This window comes from Nansenia antarctica (assembly GCF_963989245.1).
Source record: "Nansenia antarctica genome assembly, chromosome: 20".
In the NCBI taxonomy this organism is placed as follows: domain Eukaryota; kingdom Metazoa; phylum Chordata; class Actinopteri; order Argentiniformes; family Microstomatidae; genus Nansenia; species Nansenia antarctica.
Window position 1 is genome coordinate 17,753,840 of NC_137693.1, and position 20,791 is coordinate 17,774,630.

The 20,791-nt window shown below is 41.2% G+C and overlaps 2 protein-coding genes across 2 annotated transcripts; both read right to left on the reverse strand.

Moving 5' to 3' along the window:
* Positions 1 to 601: 601 nt before the first annotated feature.
* On the reverse strand, positions 602 to 12,515 carry chrdl2 (chordin-like 2; the record flags this gene model as incomplete). Its single annotated transcript, XM_080549480.1, has 12 exons — positions 602 to 616; positions 7,843 to 7,895; positions 8,169 to 8,261; positions 8,412 to 8,591; positions 8,732 to 8,920; positions 9,079 to 9,247; positions 9,759 to 9,820; positions 10,024 to 10,114; positions 10,706 to 10,851; positions 11,098 to 11,191; positions 11,986 to 12,098; positions 12,440 to 12,515. The coding sequence occupies 12 exons, from the start codon at positions 12,513 to 12,515 to the stop codon at positions 602 to 604; spliced, it is 1,281 nt and encodes a 426-aa protein (XP_080405606.1).
* Positions 12,516 to 14,371: 1,856 nt separating this feature from the next.
* On the reverse strand, positions 14,372 to 18,098 carry spag7 (sperm associated antigen 7). Its single transcript, XM_080549605.1, has 7 exons — positions 17,996 to 18,098; positions 17,274 to 17,341; positions 16,962 to 17,050; positions 16,671 to 16,755; positions 16,395 to 16,484; positions 15,517 to 15,673; positions 14,372 to 15,404 (listed from the first exon to the last, which is right to left on the reverse strand). The coding sequence occupies exons 1-7, from the start codon at positions 18,078 to 18,080 to the stop codon at positions 15,286 to 15,288; spliced, it is 693 nt and encodes a 230-aa protein (XP_080405731.1). The 5' UTR covers positions 18,081 to 18,098; the 3' UTR covers positions 14,372 to 15,285.
* Positions 18,099 to 20,791: the final 2,693 nt, after the last annotated feature.

Consider the following 20,791-nt stretch of genomic DNA (forward strand, 5'->3'; position numbering starts at 1 on the left):
AGGTTTTCTGTTTTGTCTGTCTGATCATTTCCCTTAGAATTGTAAAGCATCCTTAGGTTTTTTGAAAGGCGCTATAGAAATTAAAGTTATTATTATTATTATTATTATTATTATTATTACAATGAAGATCATTCACTACACAGGCTTGGTTCATCTCCTTGACTCTGCAGCTTCCTGTGTAACCTGCGTGCAGAGACCGTGGCTAATGTGCTAAACTGGATTGGAACCTGTAGCCTGCCTGCTGCAATACTATGTTAATGTACCCAGGTTGAGATAAACTCACTCCTCAAGTTCAAATACCCCCAGCCGTGGTGTAGAATAGCCGTGGTGGAGAATAGCTAGCTGTTAGCTGTTAGATATTGTAGCTGGTTAACTTTGGGTATTTGAGTAGACGGTCACGTGTGCCAGAGGTCTGAAGTTGGAGCGAGTTACTGTCTGCAACAACCTGATGTCTGTTTCATTAGCTCACTGATCAACAACATATCAGCCTAGGACCCTTACAGGGTCACAGACAAGGACCCTTACAGGGTCACAGACAAGGACCCTCACAGGGTCACAGACAAGGACCCTTACAGGGTCACAGACAAGGACCCTTATAGGGTCACAGACAAGGACCCTTACAGGGACACAGACAAGGACCCTCACAGGGACACAGACAAGGACCCTCATCAACACATGCAGAGGAGAAACGGGCCTTGATGGTCAAAACTGAAGCATGGTTCGTTCCATCTTCATGACTCGACCTTGCAATGAGGGATCATGATACACAGCTTCCAGGTTTCTCTTCATAGGTGAGTGTGTAAAGGTGAGTGTGTAAAGGTGAGTGTGTAAAGCAGGACCTGGTTGGGGGTTGGGATTGGTACACACAACCACAGGCACCTGGATAGTAATCTTACAATAAAGGGAAAGAGGTTGTATTGTATAAAGAGGTTGTATTTGTATAAAGAGGTTGTATTTGTATAAAGAGGTTGTATTTGTATAAAGAGGTTGTATTTGTATAAAGAGGTTGTATTGAATAAAGAGGTTGTATTTGTATAAAGAGGTTGTATTGTATAAAGAGGTTGTATTTGTATAAAGAGGTTGTATTTGTATAAAGAGGTTGTATTTGTATAAAGAGGTTGTATTTGTATAAAGAGGTTGTATTGAATAAAGAGGTTGTATTTGTATAAAGAGGTTGTATTTGTATAAAGAGGTTGTATTTGTATAAAGAGGTTGTACTTGTATTGTATAAAGAGGTTGTATTTGTATAAAGAGGTTGTATTTGTATAAAGAGGTTGTATTGTATAAAGAGGTTGTATTTGTATAAAGAGGTTGTATTTGTATAAAGAGGTTGTATTTGTATTGAATAAAGAGGTTGTACTTGTATTGTATAAAGAGGTTGTATTTGTATAAAGAGGTTGTACTTGTATTGTATAAAGAGGTTGTATTTGTATAAAGAGGTTGTATTGTATAAAGAGGTTGTATTGTATAAAGAGGTTGTATTGTATAAAGAGGTTGTATTTGTATAAAGAGGTTGTATTGTATAAAGAGGTTGTATTGTATAAAGAGGTTGTATTGTATAAAGAGGTTGTATTGTATAAAGAGGTTGTATTGTATAAAGAGGTTGTATTGTATAAAGAGGTTGTATTGTATAAAGAGGTTGTATTGTATAAAGAGGTTGTATTGTATAAAGAGGTTGTATTGTATAAAGAGGTTGTATTGTATAAAGAGGTTGTATTGTATAAAGAGGTTGTATTGTATAAAGAGGTTGTATTGTATAAAGAGGTTGTATTGTATAAAGAGGTTGTATTGTATAAAGAGGTTGTATTTGTATAAAGAGGTTGTATTGTATAAAGAGGTTGTATTGTATAAAGAGGTTGTATTGTATAAAGAGGTTGTATTGTATAAAGAGGTTGTATTGTATAAAGAGGTTGTATTGTATAAAGAGGTTGTATTTGTATAAAGAGGTTGTATTGTATAAAGAGGTTGTATTGTATAATGAGGTTGTATTTGTATAAAGAGGTTGTATTGTATAAAGAGGTTGTATTGTATAAAGAGGTTGTATTTGTATAAAGAGGTTGTATTTGTATAAAGAGGTTGTATTTGTATAAAGAGGTTGTGTTGTATAAAGAGGTTGTAATGAAATTGCGTTTCCTGGTGCATAACAATCAACCATCCACAAAATCGTGAACCTGTATTCCGAGAGAAAACATGATATACTACATGCCACTGTACAGTCACCTGCTGTTTCTCCTAGCCTTTTTATCCAAATACATAATAATAATAACTTGGATTTATATAGCGCCTTTCATAAAAACCAAGGACGCCCCTAGTCACTGCAGGAAATGGTCAGACAGACAAAACAGAAAACAAACAAAACAAAACAGAAACAGTGACTAGGGGCCAAAGGCCTTGGTGAACAGATGGGTTTTGAGGGCTGATTTGAAGATGTCCAGGGTGGGGGCGTTTTCGGATCACTATGGGGAGGGAGTTCCAGAGGGTAGGTGCGGCCACACTGAAGGCTCTGTCCCCAAAGGTCCGTAGGTTGGTGCGGGGGGTGGACAGCAGGCCCATGTCTGAGACATGAACATGAAAAATAAGCTAACCAAACCAGGAAATAAAGAACCTAATATTTACGCAACAATAAAACGGATGAGGGATAACAAATGGTTTATCGTATTGAAATTAAAACATTATCCCAATCAAATCCCTTAGAGCAGGTACTTCCAAACTGTTACCATGCCTCCGGTGTGTATTCAAACAGAGCCGTGTCATCTCAAACCCCCAAGTATTCACTTCTCTCCACAGTTTGGTTTCTCTGTTTCTCCATTCCCTGTTATTTCCCTCTCCTTGATTTCATGCTTCTGCCCACCGTACGATTCCAATTATATTCCTCTAGCACGGCTACACAGATGTGGAATGCACTTTCCAGCCCAGGTGGAATAAATCAATAGGCATTTAAGAAAATATATCAAGTGATTCTACAATATTAAATTCAAAGAAGCCTTGGGCAGTCTCTTTCTTTCCAGTCTGTGAATGCGTCAAACTAAGTGTCTGTGGTTAGGAAGGGTCCTGCATTCTACAGTTGTATCTCTTCCAAGCAGAAATGCATGATTGGTTGCTTACTGTTTGAAATGCCCCAATGATTAAAAATCACTTGCAAATGATAAAGATGTTAACTTGTGGTATAAAGATTTAAATCAATTCTGTTATAACTAGTTGTAATCCTATGATGTGGGGAGCTCTTGGTTGTGTTTTTGTGTAAATTGTTTTGGATTATATTGAAGTTCATCCTAGAACCATAGTGTCAACCATAAGTATGAAGTTATTTTGAGGTAAAGTATGCTCTAACAGACACATAAGCACATACTATGTCATTATGTCTCTCCATTTTGCTGCAATAGGCTAAATAGAAAATTACCACTGACACAAAAATAACAAATAATAGTTATACATATGAAACACATATAAACACTTGAGAGAACTTTGTTTTCCCTCTGATTAATCTCAACAAACACCATCAAAAGCAAACGACTTGAACATTCAGTCACAAGACCCCTTCTCTCTTAATGTTGTACTTTTCTCTTAAAAAGAGAATTATTAATTGGAAACAGATTGTTTCCCTGATGCGAATATGATTTGGTGATTTAATAGAATCTGTCGAGACAGAACCCTAACCCTAACTCTGTTAGAAAAACAAAACAAAGAAAAGAAAATACAGGGAAGACATTGATGTTGAGGCTTCAGGAATGTCTATGTACAGTATATGTACTTCAGGCAGGCAGCTATTTAGTGTGTTTGTGTGCGTCCATATCTCCACATCTGTAGCAATTGCCACAATCAAGTCTGAGAGAAGTTTGGATACAAATGTTTTGGATAAATTGAGGCCGAGCAGCTCTGGGAGAGTGTTCCTGTGGAGCCTGAAACATGTTTGTACAGAAACCAGCCTGATTGCTTCACCAACACTCCTCATTAATCAACCTCATTAATCAACGTGCCAAATGAGATCATTGAATATTGGTCCCATTCCTCATTCCTTTTGATGCACGGTTATACTGTGTTATACAGTCACAGTTATACTCAGACGGACACTGCAACACACTTCTCATGTAACTCCTAGGGAGATATCGGCTGGTTCTGACAGAGTTCAGAATGAAGACCTTTGACACTGAAATCATAACAATGAAGTTGGAGTTTTTATTTTTTAAAGTGATTATTTCAGTGGTTAACAAAAGATCTCGCTCTGTAAAATACAGTATCTCAATCACCCCTCTATTACAAACATGTGTTAGAAATGTTGACGTTTTAACAGTGGGGCTCAGAAAAACGGGTCTAAGGACTGAAGTGTTTATGACATGAAGCCCAGTATTGTCCGTATTTTCTTGGCACGGCTCTGATCATCAGCTAAAATGATGGGGGCCAACTTAATTAACGAGAGGGGAAGGGTGTAAAAAACAGAGCCCTTAATAGATTTCGGAAGTATTTTCATGAAGCATAAACTCAGGGGTTCTCTCGAACACCTTAATCAGCTACAAAAGCAAACACATCTATCAGACTAAATTAACTTAACACAATTTGGCTCCCTTTGAATCAAAAGGCTGCCTGATTGATTTTCAATGCTTCAGTTCCTCACAGACACAGTATCTGTGAGGCACCATATGGTGTAGCAGCTCAGTGGCTGTGAGATTTTAGACATTTATTTGGTTTGCACACCTCCACTGTAGTAGGCTAACAGCAGAAAACAACTTGCTGTAGCCAGTTATCCACAGTAAGTGGCCCCATTTCACATCATAACAAACACGGGTTCGTGTGTTGCTATCTGGCAGCATTCAAGTATGCAGGGCTGTTGGATTGCTCTGAGCTTCTCACTAAAGTTTGGACACACTCTTCGTGAAAAAAGCCCAGCCATTAGGATAAGAAGAAACACAAAGATATAATGATATAACCGCAATATGCACAGAATATAGTCTTACTCCGATTCCAACCTTTCATCTATTTGAGAATGCCATGCCCTGACATATTCTGTAACAACGGGCAGCAGGGTTGAGTAGACAGGTTCCTACGGAGAGCTGACCCACTACCTGATTTATACCCACTGACTGCCCCCAGCTGTTACAATGGCCAGAGCCAAGACTAAGCATGCATAGCTGAATTGGCCAAATGCTACTTAGAGGGAATTTGAAACGTCCACTCAAAAAATTAGCAAAGCATAATTCTGAAAGGCTTTCCTGCAGCAATAACAGATAATGGTCACAAAGAAAGATGATTTGAACCTGCTCAACAACATCACTATCTGGAACCTACAACAATGAAGGTTGCTATAATTTGCCTACGTTATTTTTCAGAAAACATTGCATTGTTTGGCTTATAGTAAATACTACATCCAATAAATACTATCAGGTTGGATGAGAAATATGCCAAAAACTGACAAATAAACGGTTCTTTTTATGGAGATGATACGGACTTCGGACACATTCAGTTTGAAGCGGACCACCCTGTTGGACCTCATAGAAAGTACATATTGTCAGAACCTGTCAACTCCAACAGCCCGCTGAAATACATGACAGCTTCTTTGTGAGACTATTAAGGTCTTCAACTGAGGGGCTTCTGTTTCCAAATATTTTGTATTTAGTGCAAGATGGGCAGTAATGTCTGGCGCAATGAGTGAGGCCAATACAATGACTCATTGTGGACTAGGAAGAGAGAGAGAGAGGGGACTAGGAAGAGAGAGAGAGTGGGCTAGGAAGAGAGAGAGTGGACTTTCGGAGTTCACAGAGAAGAGATATTAGTCACAAGTCTCTGAACTGCTCCCATACACGACTGTGTGTACAACTAGAGTCCACTGCAATGAACATGAACATGAACATGAACATGAACATGAACATGAACATGAACATGAACATGGCATGTGAACAATAAGGATTAAATGACACCTGTTGATCTAAACAAGTCTGTTGACGAACAGTTCTCAGGCTTCTCAGCTGAAAGCCAAACATTGCTTTCGGATGATGTGATCATTTGGCAGCTGGCTTACTGTTTGCGGAGCTGTAGGACAGTAATTATATTCTTTTTTCAGAAACTCCTCATAATATTTATTTGACGTGATAGAAAAACAACCCAACATTACATTTTTCAAGACCCAAGATTTTTATTTCACAAAGGACATGTGCATCATACCTACCACAAATCGTCACATTGTGTCTCAACGTTATTTGAGAATCATAATACAGTTTTCTTTCTACTTCTATCTCAAACGTCTGTGGCTGCTCCATCAATACTATTCCTCTGATACAGTATTATACCTCCCTCTCTCTTCTTCTGTGTATAGGAAAATATGAGTGTCCTTCCAACTCCTGACCTATATTTGTAGCAAATTAACAGTGCTCTATTGTTACGCTCCTCCTGTTAGGCCATTATAGACCTTGAAAAAAACAAACTATAACACTGAGGTAAGGATCCAAATTACAGACGCAATTTGAAAAGCAGAAATCCCCCTGGTCATCTGCAGTCACTGGAGGATATTCGAAAGAAAAACAATAGCCTATCTTGCGCAGGAATTCTTGCCTCAGGTGGTGCTTCACAATATCATATATTCGGTTGGCTCCAAGTCTTTAGCCTTGTCATTATGTGAAAGAATGCTTCGCAACCGTGCAAGTAATAAAATCCCACAGAATCCTATGGAAAATTGGCCAGTGGAAAACTGCCATTTAGAAAAACTGGCCCAGCATATGAGAAACATTTGAGAGAACACAATAGAAAATCATTCCATCCAACTAATTTAACCGTTCACATGGAAGGAGACATGAAAACACTGTTGCGGGACAAATGCAGATACAATAATACAAAACAACTTTTTAAGTGGTAAGCATACACGTTTGTGCTACAATATTTCCACCCATAACCTATTGGCCTGGGTGTCAGATCTGAATTGCTTGCACAACTCAATAGTGAATAAACCTAGTGAGCTAACTCTGGGGCTAACACAGCTCCTCACGTCTCAGGCACAGTAACTCATGACAGCAGATTGTGTTGAATCATCTGCGCTACTCTGGGGACCTCTGGGCACCAACCCCAGCAGCTGATCCAGGTCAAGGAACCATGGTAACAGACTTGGTATCAATCTCAGGTCACCTCAGAACCATGTTAGCCCCATGCATTAGTGATATGAGCTAATGCAAATACTCAGGTCTCAGGCTACTTCTCATGCAAACCAGGTAAAGTATACTCATAGTACTGCAATGTAAAAACAAACATACAAGAGACAAAGCACAGTTTTAGGTTTAACCTAAACATTTCATCTGTTATTTTGTATTTACAATAAATATGATCATTTTGATTCCTTGGCACATTCAGAAAATGCATTAACAGCAGTATTCACCAGAACAAGTCAGTCAGTAATGGTAAAACTCTCTACAAATATTTTGGTTAAATCACAGTTTGCCAATCAACCACCACGAGAAGAAACCAAGGATGGATTTGTTGTTTACAATTTGTTAAGTATTTCATTTAGTCTGACGTCAACATTAGAAGTAGCAAATGCTTTCAACAACGCTCTGTAACAACAATTCTGCTGACTAATTGTAATTAAGAATGTGGCACGTCAAACAGTAGTGAGTTACACTGAAACAGAATAATAAACAAAAGCTAATTATTCTATAAAAAATAAGCATTGCTCTGTTTCCGGCTTAATTAAAATGCATATGAAATGCTGTGTATTTTCTGACAATGTCCTCTGTAGTAAATATGTTACTTCAGAATAAAGTCACTGGGTAAAGCATTAAGTGAAAATTAAGATGAGCAAAAGCCTTCCAGCTTCTCTGGGTTTAAGAACCGGAGTACCTCCCTTATTCCATCCTGACAGACCTTGGAAAATTCACTCTGCTTGTATCCTTCCTCTTTGAATTTCCTCCAAGTCCCTGTGTAAAGAAATCAAGTAATCAAACAACACACTAACACAGAGCAAATCCATCCTTTTGTTGGCAGGATGCGGGACGGTCACTCACAAAGGGGAAAACAGAGGACTGTGTGTCTAATCTAGTCTAGAAAATATGTTATTACTGTTATCGACCATCCACCACCTAGTCATATTAGCAAGCAACTAAGAAGCTCATCTAAAAATGAAGCTAGGATTATATGATACACAGTTCATTTTGTGGAAAAAAAGATATGAAAAAGCCCCCAAAACAAACCTTCATCTAGTGTTGTCAGTAACGTGTAGTTTTCTGGGTGATCTATAAGGTCTTTCTTCAGAACATCTCCAGTTTCAATCAGTTGTAAATCTCCTAGGAGGGAGTTAAAGATTAGGGTTGTTGTATATTTTCTAATAAACAACAAAATACACAGCTGCAATTTTGCCATCAACACTGCCATGTTAGATGACATTACAATTTACCTGCCCTCTAATACCCCCCCCCCCCCCCCCCCCTAGTTACCTCCTACTGTCTTCCATACTTGCACTTCAACTTCAGCAGTCTCTTGTCTTTCAATAGCAATGATCCTAACTGTGTCCTCTGTGTGACCCTTCCATGATGACTCAACTCTGTACACTGAGAGCTTGTTGTTGTTGTCTTGTCCAGGACGGCAGTCTGACCTGTTGTTCTCAGCCTTAAGATCTGGAGGCAGGAAACACAAACAAACGAAATGGTCTGATTCATCTGTTTTGTTAAATCTGTCATCTGTCAGATTGTCATAGCTCCCCTGGTCATAGCCCCCCTGGTTAAATAATAATGAGTTATTAGCCATGCTGAGTTACCTGGACAGATCTTACAGCACTTCCCCTCGCTTTTCATGGGATGCTGGCATGGGTACTGGCTGGGACACGTGATACGTTTGCACTCCTGCGTGCCGTCCGTACAGGTGCACAGGATGCAGTCTAGAACCTTCCCTAGCACGGGGTGCCACACGTCACCATGAGAATATGTCTTGCCGCTGTATAAACACGCTGGGAGGAAAACAAACACACAAGACAGTAATGATTTAAACAATCACCCAGCTGAAAAGACAAGCAACACACGGACCATCAAAAGGAATTCCCCTATCATAGACAAACGGAAAAACCGCAGGCTGATTGTAAATGTTGGGCTGTTGTGAAGCGCTCACCTCTCTGGTGCTTCTTTTGCAGCAGGATCTTCACGGTGGTCTCCGCGGAACCTTTGAAGTGAAGTTGGGGCAGGCTGAGGCCTCGGGGAGCGCCCCGCACTGTGGGCGGAGTCGCACGGACAGACCGCCCTCGGAGCTGCTCGCCCGCACACTGGTCCACTGAGTGTCTCTGGTGTATTCAGACACAAATAGACGCAGGCATCATAGGGTTATTATTAATAGGGCAGCATAGGGCATTATTAATAGGATTCACTTGCATTTCCAGTCTCAATGAGTTGGAGAGGTCCACTTGTTACATGTATGTGGGAACATCCAGTATAAATAATGAACACGGACGTCCAGTAGGGAGTGTCCCCTCAAGTCCAAATGATCTGAGCGTGTCTAAGATGATGTCTAAGATGATGTCTAAGATGATGTCTAAGATGATGTGTAAGATGATGTCTAAGATGATGTGTAAGATGATGTCTAAGATGATGTGTAAGATGATGTGTAAGATGATGTGTAAGATGATGTGTAAGATTGGGTGATTATGGAGAAAGAAAATGTGGTGACCCTAAACAGAGCAATACAAATGATGCAATATTTATGAGATGTTTTTATTTTTGTTTTGTATATATATACGGTATATATATATATTTAAGAGCCTTGGATATGAGACATTGAAACAGCAAAGGACCTACCACGCCTCGATTCAACTGCTGGCCCCCATCCTCAGCTGAGGAGAACCCGTTAAGACCACCATCTAGTCAGGAGAGAGAACATAAGGAGATGTCAACACTCTGGTCCATCTACTTGACATCATTGTTAATGTAGACAGACAGGAAACACAACACATGACAGAAGAAGAAAGTAAAACAACTATCCAGCGGTTGCTTTGATTACCACAGAAAATACATTGAAATATCTCAAACATATCTGCAAGTGAAAAGCCAGAAATGTGATGACCTTTGCACACCAAACAGCACGTCTCGGGGACAGACACGGAGGGACAGGTTAGTGGCTGGCAGGTTTTCAAAGCACAGAAGATGTTTCCATTCTTCCAAGATAAGAAAAGAAAGAAAGAGAAAGAAAGAAAAGAAATCCAAAAATGAAAACAATTAGTTATCGATGAAGGGATTGGTTATTGATTGACCGGTCGAACCCTGACACTGTGACAGCCGTTCATTTTCTTTTATGGGAAGAACTCTCTGGATGACGGTACAACAGCATGATGTCACCTGATGTGACATTAATAATAATGATGTTTGAAGCTGCGAAAGAATGTCCCATGTTTTCTACACTAGCAGTTATACCTTAATCTACACCTTAGCAGCCTTGTCTATATGTATAACAGCCATGTCTATATATATATATATATATATATATATATATATATATATATATAACAGCCTTGTCTATATATAGTATATATGTCTATATATAGTATATATATATATATATATATATATATATATATATATACACACACTGTATACTGTAATTGATTGATAAAACTATAGCTATCCTTGTTTCCACCAAATCTAAGCCCCTGAATTTTCCACGTGAAGAAACACATCAGCACATTATTGAGCTACACATCACAGTCACAAAGCTGTATCCTAAACTAGAGGTAGAGAGGGGGACTTACAGAACATGTGCACATGACACACTGATTGGTCTGTCTAGATGGGAAGAGGTCCAGGTTAGCGAAGGTCTCCCCTGGCTGGTAAACACTTCCATTATACCTGCAGGACTTCACCGGAGCTCTCAGCCCAGCAGGAATCCTCGGTTCATCTGAGGAGAGACCATCACAGGCAAGAAACGTCCACAAAAACAGGCTACTTTTCTCCTATTGTATATACTTGCTACTTTTCCTCCATCATTGGAATGGAGGAATGAAGATTAGTATAAAGATATATGACTGAGAAGCTTTTGAAAAGACACCAAGGGGCGTATTAAAATGTGCCTTGAGCAAAGGACAAAATAACTGATAAGTGTGCTCCAAATCAACGCCTGTATGATGAACATGGCAGATCCTACCTGTACAGCGCGGGCAACACTGTTGAGAGTCAGTCACTGGGTTGTCACAGCGCAGCGTGGGACACTTTATTGTGTGACATTTCACATGGCCTGTCTAGGAGAAGAAGTTTACATGGTTTACTGGCATAACTTGAAATCCCTCCCTCCAAAACAGACACACGTTATCACAGGCATCTGTCACAGTAGCGTCAGAGAGAGAGACAGAGAGAGAGAGAGAGACAGACAGACAGACAGACAGAGAGAGAGAGAGAGAGAGAGAGAGACAGAGAGAGAGAGAGAGAGAGAGAGAGAGACAGACAGACAGACAGACAGACAGACAGACAGAGAGAGAGAGAGAGAGACAGACAGACAGACAGACAGACAGAGAGAGAGAGAGAGAGAGAGAGAGAGAGAGAGACAGACAGACAGAGAGAGAGACAGAGAGAGAGAGAGACAGACAGACAGAGAGAGACAGAGAGAGAGAGACAGACAGACAGACAGACAGAGAGAGAGACAGAGAGACAGAGAGAGACAGAGAGACACGTCTGACGCATTTAAGATGATCTATTGTCATTAAGAGTTCAGAGACTATGGTGATTCATATTGAGTCCAGAATAGTGTTGTAGCCTATAACTCCTCTTAGTAACCAACTCTTTTACATGATTTAATATGACAGATGTGGGGAAACTTGGCATTCTGACTTGACTTGTTTATACAATATGAACCAAAGTGAGTCAGTAGCCTATAGTTGTATTGTTGTAAATTACTTAACCTTGTTTTATTTCTAGCTTCTTTCTTCTTTTTTTTTTCTATTTTTATCTTCTTGGTCAGGCTGCATTTGTAAATAAGAATTTGTTCTAATATGTTTGCCTGGTTAAATAAAGGTTAAATAAAAATAAAAAAGAGTACCTCGGTGCAGGCACAGCGCATACAGAACATTGTGCCCAGGGGCTCCAGATAGGGGTGCCAGCTGTCCCCGGGACGGTAGGTCTGCTCTTTGAAAGTACAGACGACCGGCGACACTGGGGGCAGAGAATTAGGGTTAGAGGAAAGTCTGGCACTCAGGTTTACAAGAACTTAGTGCACAAGAACCATGTGCACTATTAGAAGAATTTGCCATTTTAGCTTTCTTAGACAGGGATAAAACTTAAAAGACACATAAAAATGGCCAAATGTAGAAGTTATTTGGAACAAGAATGAAAGAATGAAACCATAATAAAGTGCAAAACAAAAAGCCAAAAGGATTATACAACATTTAATACAACATGTAGAAAATCAGAATACGTTTTTTTCTTTCTCCATAGAAAGTTTCATCAGTAGTGGATAAAGGTTTAACAGTAGATTTGCAAACTGCCAGGCCTACCTTTCCGAGTTCTGATCAGCTCCATGTCACAACCAGCGAACCAACGAATAAAAATGAACAAGAAAATGTGCTTCATTTTGGGATAATTCCTCTCCAATGCAAAATGAAATTCAGCAACTGCGACAGCAAACCCCAGGATAGTGTGAAACCCCGCATTAAATCACGCATTTATTCTAGGCTTATCGAAGGCGCCTCCTAGAGGCAAGAATACGCATTACGCAGAACCGTGGAGAGAGTCATGAGTTATTGGGTGAAATATAATTCCGTTGAAATGGAGGAGAGTGAAGAGTTCAGGTCAAGACTTTAATCGTATAGCCTTTTACAAAAGCCTTGTGGCAATCAGTTAACTCGCTTATCACCAACAATCTAACACATAACCTGTAGCCTATATGATGTAAAGGACTACGTTTTTTTTGCGCGCAGGCACATAGCAAAATCATGCCCAGGCAACCATGCCCATACAACCATGCCCAGACAACCATGCCCAGACAACCATGCCCAGACAACCATGCCCATACAACCCTGCCCAGACAACCATGCCCAGACAACCATGCCCATACAACCATGCCCATACAACCATGCCCAGACAACCATGCCCATACAACCATGCCCATACAACCATGCCCATACAACCATGCCCAGACAACCATGCCCATACGTAACACAACCATGCCCAGGCAACCATGCCCAGACAACCATGCCCAGACAACCATGCCCAGACAACCATGCCCATACGTAACACAACCATGCCCATACGTAACACAACCATGCCCAGGCAACCATGCCCAGACAACCATGCCCAGACAACCATGCCCAGACAACCATGCCCATACGTAACACAACCATGCCCAGGACCCCTCTCACCCCCTCCACCAATCATTTCAGCCACTTCCATCAGGCCACTGTTATAGAACTCCACTGGCCCGGAAAAACACATATAAAAAATCATTCATTCCCACTGCAACCACCGCCCTGAACATTTTAAAATAGGAAGCACACTGCATTTTATCATTTTAGCTTTTTAAATCATAATACTGTTTTTATTACTATTATTTTTAAATGACTAGACTTTTTAAATAGGCACTACATAAACACTGTTATATCTGTCTGTTTTTATTGTATTAATGTATGTGACCTATGTGTGTTTTAATGTGGAAACTGTATTCTTGAGCTGCACTTCTGCCTGTCAAAGGAGAATTTCTGTCACTCTGTGACAGACAATAAAGCAATCTTGAATCTTGAATCATACGTAACACACGTTTCCCAAGGAATGGATGACGTCATAATTGAATTGAATGTGCTCGACGGCTTTGACTTTGCGGGCCACAGGTGGACCAACACTTCCCACAGGTGGACACTTCACATACAGGTGGACACTTCCCACGTACAGGTGGACACTTCCCACGTACAGGTGGACACTGATTCTCGAACCCTGTTCCCACATACAGGTGGACACTTCCCACATACGGCGACGCTCCAACTGGACCAATGGTGTTGACTCGTGCGCAACGACGGGCGCAGCGCACTCGACGCGGTGACCAGGGTTCAGGCGCCCGTGTGAGACCACCACTTGTCAGGCGTCGTACAGGGAGGGCACGTCGGCGACGGACCCGAGGTCCAGGGGGTTCAATATTTGTGGAGAAACGGACATGGCATCGAAAGCGACTGAGCTTGCTTCCACGGATACGAGGCAGAGTGAGAAGATGATTGAAATGCCGATTTCGTGCAGGACACTGGCTTATTCAAAACGACATAGCCTACGCTGGTCTTGCCCTTTGCATTTAAACAATAAATGGCAACAATAAGAGAAATACTATGTATTTGTGCCTTCTCTCTCAAAAGTTGGGTAAAACTGCAACAAAACGAGACACAATAACACAACATAGGATATCTTCAAACATTCTAAATTTATTATAACAGGTTACACAGGGTAAAACTGGTTCTGTCTGCAAAACAACTACACATGCCTTTATTGACAGGGCAAGGGAAAGCATGGAATAAAACAACATTAACACACATTAACACACATAAATGTGACATTTCTTCAATTTGACCAGACTAGATTAAACAATATATTTGAATAGCCTAACCGGACAGATTTTGAATGATTAAAAAAAAGCATTTATTCAAGCTGAATTCAAACAGTGATTTATAGACAGTGACATTTTGCCTCCATTATCCATTATTATAACCTACAGTCTGAATTATGACCAAAGACACAATCACCAAATTGGAAGTTTTCATTGAGGTTTAGCCTACCTGTATGTCCAACAACAGAGCTAGTTTATTTCTAAAGGTAAATATTTTGCTCACAAACACTTAATGTGTTGGATCGAAACATGAACATTCATCTGCAACGGTTTGGGAAGACAATGTAGATAAAAACGACATAGAAAAAACATTCTGATAAGACAAGCTGTACCTCCTTCCTGCCACAAGATGACGCTAAAACTCATTTCCTAGTAAAGGCTAAAACTGACGAGTTCAGTTTGGTGTATTGAAGCGGGTGCAGAACACAGTCCAGGACAGAGAAGACAGAGGGTTCCAGGACCTACCATGCCCGTGAGGTTCACTCATTACATAGACCTAGAACATCCTTGACATGATGTAGGATCTTGCTGTATTGTACTGTGGATTAAAGTCCCACACCAAACCATTTTGCTTACTGGCTTTTCTAGACTAACTGAGGGACTTTAATACTTGTACAACTACAGGTTCTCTGAGGTACTCTCAATGCTCCCAACACTTTCTCTGTTACACACTCAAGTCTCTCTCTCTCCCACAGATAGACAGACACAAGACACACACACACACACACACACACACACACACTCCCTCTCTCTCTCTCAGGAACTACTGCTGCTTGCCACTGTATCGTCCTCTCCTTTCTTCAACTTTTTCTTGGCCCGCATCTCGTTCAAGGCTTCCTCTATGGAGCGGGTGTCCCTCTTGTTGGCCACAGGTACTGGGGGTGGAGGGACAAGGGTGAGTTCCGTTAGGCAAAGGATATAGTGCACATTAAGGAAGTAAGGACTAGGAACACAGGTGCAGAGGAACATGAAGGTGTTTCCACTCACCACAGCCATAGGCCTGGTTGGCTTCTAGTGTGTGAGCAGCTTCCTTAGCAGCAGAGGTGCCTATGAGATGGCTGTACTTGTCACGGTAGTTGGAGCTCGGAGAGGCTGCCCGCTTCTCTGACTTCCTGGCCGCCTCCTCCTCTAACGCAGCCTGTTCCTGTAGAGGGAGAGGGCAACAGCGTATAATAGAGCATGTCGGTGGTGGGTGTGTTCATGGTATGGGTGTGTCCCACTGCAGGTGAACGGGTGGCTAATTATCACCTTTGCCAATATAGTATTGTCAAGCTTGTGTTTGCCAGAGAGAAAGGGTCGGGCAGGGTGCCTTTACTTCTGTTGACCGCTTTGTTTTGATATCCAATGTGTAATGCCATCTGCACCAGTAGCATGTTCATCTTATAATAAAACACCATAATTGGTATCATGGACTCCTGCATCTTCTTGGACTATAAGCACGTCGGACAGATGCACCTTGCGGCTACATTTGTTCGTTTGATGGTCGCAGCAGAGCATATCTGGGTAACGTCATAACAGAGCGTAACCGCAGGGTCCCCGGTTCGATTCCGGCCGGGGACATATCCTGCATGTCATCCCTCCTCTCTCTCTCACCCATCCTTCCTGTCTAAATCTCTAATATATATCTGTCAATAAAAAAGAAAAATATGAGTGGGACTGCCCCACTCAGAAAAAATAACTTAAAAAAAAAAAGAACAGAGCATATCTGAGTAATGTCAGCGTACATGTATCTATTAAAGGGTGGCAAAACTCAAGAGCCTGTTCCATCGATACTTACCATGTTATAACTAACACGTTAGAACTACGCTTCACCTACTTATCACTCTTCCCTTTCCTCTTATGACAGTTTGTGTTTCTAGTCTTACCTTTAGTCTGCGCCGCTGTTCCGCTTTCTTTGGGTCCCACTCTTCTCCTTTACGGTACGCCTCCAGCTCATCATCTGACGGAGCAAACTCCTGTAGGGCAGATAAAACACATCACCACACGCTCCTGTAGGGCAGATAAAACTACATCACCACACACTCCTGTAGAGCAGACAAAACACATCACCACACACTCCTGTCATGTAGATAAACTACATCACCGCACACTCAAATAACAATAACAGCCGATGTTTAAGAATGTACAAAAAGGAGACAGACCTTCTTGAAGATCATGACATATCTGCTCTCCTCGTCCTCACCGAAAGAGAACGACGTCAGTCCAGCGACCTCTGCTACGTCGTGCCTAGACAGGAAGCGAGTCGATGAGATTTGTTAATGAAATGTTCCATCTCATCTCTGTTCGCTTCCTACAAATAGTATCTTTTTACGATAAGTCGCGATACATATTTCTACGTTTGTTGATCATTTATAAACAGAGCATGCTCTGAAACGACAACGTTTATTGTACGTCCCAAAACTCAGACGAGAGTTGAAGTTGATCTCACTTACAATATACTTCTTTCAATCTTTCCCATGGGGTTGTACTTCCTCTTTGGTTGTGTACTGTCTTGAATGAAGTCTGACACTTCTTTCTCCATCTGAAAGAATGAGAGATGGAGGAGGTCAGTCTATGTTGGTCTCCATGACAACAACAGGCTACTGAGATGTAGAGGTGTGTCACAGGTTAACTGACTGTACATTGCGCTGAGTGAGCAGATAATATAATGCAACTCTACAGGTGCTTCTGTGCAGACTATTAACACAGACGGGCACATGGACCCGCAGGTACACCGTTCTGCAGTCAGCCAGAGAGCTGCTTACCTTCTTTCTGAAGTCTGCTTTCTTTCTCTTCTCATCCTCCTGCATCTTCTTGAGTCTGGCTGCCTGTTCTGTTGAAGATAAGTCGTGTTGTTTGTGAGTCAATTCCTTTCATCGAGACTACATTCATATATCTGCACATTTTCACAATAATATTGTAATATAATATAGTAATTATTATTATTAATATATTATTAATATATAATATAATAATATTATTACTATAATATAACTATAATAATATAAACTAGATTGAATGGCACCAGGAACATAAATCATGCTTACAGTAACAGCAGCATTATGTCAATAATAAGTGGAGGCCTCGTTCACATATCATTTTCGAACTCTAAAGACTAATTGGGAAACATAACTTTCATTATTATCAAACAACGTAGTGAGGCGGGGCTGCTTTGAACGTCAAAACATCTCGCTACGCAGCGCTTAAAGGACGGATCATCTGGCCAATGAGAGGGCCGTAAGAGCTGCCTCTGGCCAATGAGAGGGCCGTAACAGCTGCCTCTGGCCAATGAGAGGGCCGTAACAGCTGCCTCTGGCCAATGGGGGAGCTGACTACATAGTAGGCGAATACTCGTGCGTGACTGGGTACATTTCGGCACACATAATAGGGGTGAAGACTTATTATCCCTAAGATGTCTCCCCCTCTGTCAATCGAATTAGTTGCAAAGAAATGGAGGAGAAAGATAGACATGTTATATAGCTGATACCTTTGGCCTTTCGTCGGCTCGCCTGATCTCCGACCGTGGGAGGTTTCTGCATGGAGCTTAAGATCGAGCCGAGGAGGTCCGCCATCTTGGCCTGAATGACGCTCAACGGAAGCAAGCGGTTTAATGGGGAGGGTTTGCGCATGCGCACATCCGCGTTTAGAATGGATTCTCTATTACTATTTGTTTGATAATAATGAAAGTGAATGAAACTCTCTCTGTTTTGTTTATTTTCTTGTTTGTCTGAGTTCCATAATGTTGTGGTGACTTTTTGTTATTAGGGACTTATTATTATCCATGTAAATATTTATTTTAGGATATTTTAGGATATATTTTAGGATATTTATAGCATAGCATAGAGTACAGCACAGTGTTTTATTTGTATAGTATAGTATATAGTAGGGTTAGGGTTAGGGTATAGTGTATATATAGTATAGTGGATAGTGTATATAGCCTTTATTTATGTAAACCAGCTCTTTCCCCTTCTTGTTTTTGTATTTTTTTCCTAGCACCAGGGGAGCCACCCCTCCCAAATTTCGTTGTATGGTACCTGTACTGTATTAATGACAATAAAGACCATTCATTCATTCATTCAAATGTTGACATTGCTGACAGTGCTTTTTAACCTTGACATTTATGTCTCCCTCCCTCTCTCTTTACGCTGTAAAGGTCAGCCTCTCTCTGTCTGGAGGTGTTGACTCCAACACTGGGTGAGGGAGCAGAAGGAGGCAGTCAGTAGAGGGTGACAGACACGTGTGACAGCAGAGAGGAGAAGGTGATGAGCAGTAGTAACACTCTCTCTCTCTCTCTCTCTCTCTCTCTCTCTCTCTCTCACACACACACACTCCCACACTTACACACTCTCTCTCTCTCTCTCTCTCTCTCTCTCTCACACACACACTCCCACACTTACACTCTCTCTCTCTCTCTCTCTCTCTCTCTCTCTCTCTCTCTCTCTCTCTCTCTCTCTCACAACATGGCCTCATCACACTGGAAGGACAGACCGACTCACCAACCTGTCTGTTTTCTGAAGAAGCTGTTACACCAGAAACAGTTGTGGATCAAAGGAAGTGTAGTTTTTCTAAATATGAAACTTAAGCAGCTCATTGGGGAAGTGGTTTGACATGTGCTTGTCATGGTTGTCTGTGCCTTGATTTCAAGTTATAGAACCAACAAGCCAGGAATATGGAATAAGTACAGAACAAGTACAAACCTATCGGTGTTTCCAGAGGAGTGTAAGAGATAAGGAATGAGTCATGAAGGCTAGGCAAGTAGAGGTGTGTAGAAAGGTTTCGCTTAAGTAAAATATTTACTTGTTAATAACCTTACTGCAGACAAAGCTCGAAAACGTCAATTAGGCCTACACCCCAAACACTGAATGAAATACAGAATGCCAGTCTATAGCTTGAATCTTACAATGACAACGCATTTAGGGCTGTGAGACACTAACAGAGACACTAACAGAGACACTAACAGAGACACTAACAGAGACACTAACAGAGACACTAACAGAGACACTAACAGAGACACTAGCAGAGACACTAGCAGAGACACTAACAGAGACACTAACAGAGACACTAACAGAGACACTAACAGAGACACTAACAGAGACACTAACAGAGACACTAACAGAGACACTAACAGAGACACTAACAGAGACACTAGCAGAGACACTAACAGAGACACTAACAGAGACACTAACAGAGACACTAACAGAGACACTAGCAGAGACACTAACAGAGACACTAACAGAGACACTAACAGAGACACTAACAGAGACACTAACAGAGACACTAACAGAGACACTAACAGAGACACTAACAGAGACACTAGCAGAGACACTAACAGAGACACTAACAGAGACACTAACAGAGACACTAACAGAGACACTAACAGAGACACTAGCAGAGACACTAACAGAGACACTAACAGAGACACTAACAGAGACACTAGCAGAGACACTAGCAGAGACACTAGCAGAGACACTAACAGAGACACTAACAGAGACACTAACAGAGACACTAACAGAGACACTAACAGAGACACTAACAGAGACACTAACAGAGACACTAACAGAGACACTAACAGAGACACTAGCAGAGACACTAACAGAGACACTAACAGAGACACTAACAGAGACACTAGCAGAGACACTAACAGAGACACTAGCAGAGACACTAACAGAGACACTAACAGAGACACTAACAGAGACACTAACAGAGACACTAACAGAGACACTAGCAGAGACACTAACAGAGACACTAGCAGAGACACTAACAGAGACACTAACAGAGACACTAACAGAGACACTAACAGAGACACTAACAGAGACACTAACAGAGACACTAGCAGAGACACTAACAGAGACACTAACAGAGACACTAACAGAGACACTAGCAGAGACACTAACAGAGACACTAACAGAGACACTAACAGAGACACTAGCAGAGACACTAGCAGAGACACTAACAGAGACACTAACAGAGACACTAACAGAGACACTAGCAGAGACACTAACAGAGACACTAACAGAGACACTAACAGAGACACTAGCAGAGACACTAACAGAGACACTAGCAGAGACACTAACAGAGACACTAACAGAGACACTAACAGAGACACTAACAGAGACACTAACAGAGACACTAACAGAGACACTAACAGAGACACTAACAGAGACACTAGCAGAGACACTAACAGAGACACTTGTCAAACCTCTGCCTTGTTCTGCTCCCATGAAGGCCCCTGCAACAGACATACTAAATGTGTGTGTGTGTGTGTGTGTGTGTGTGTGTGTGT

Coding starts and splice junctions, on each gene's coding strand:
- spag7 (XM_080549605.1), bottom strand. CDS start 18,080: ATGGCGGACCTCCTCGGCTCGATCTTAAGCTCCATGCAGAAACCTCCC. Junction 17,342..17,995: donor GAGCCGACGAAAGGCCAAAG/GTATCAGCTATA, acceptor TATCTTCAACAG/AACAGGCAGCCAGACTCAAG. Junction 16,485..16,670: donor ATGTCATGATCTTCAAGAAG/GTCTGTCTCCTT, acceptor TCTGCCCTACAG/GAGTTTGCTCCGTCAGATGA.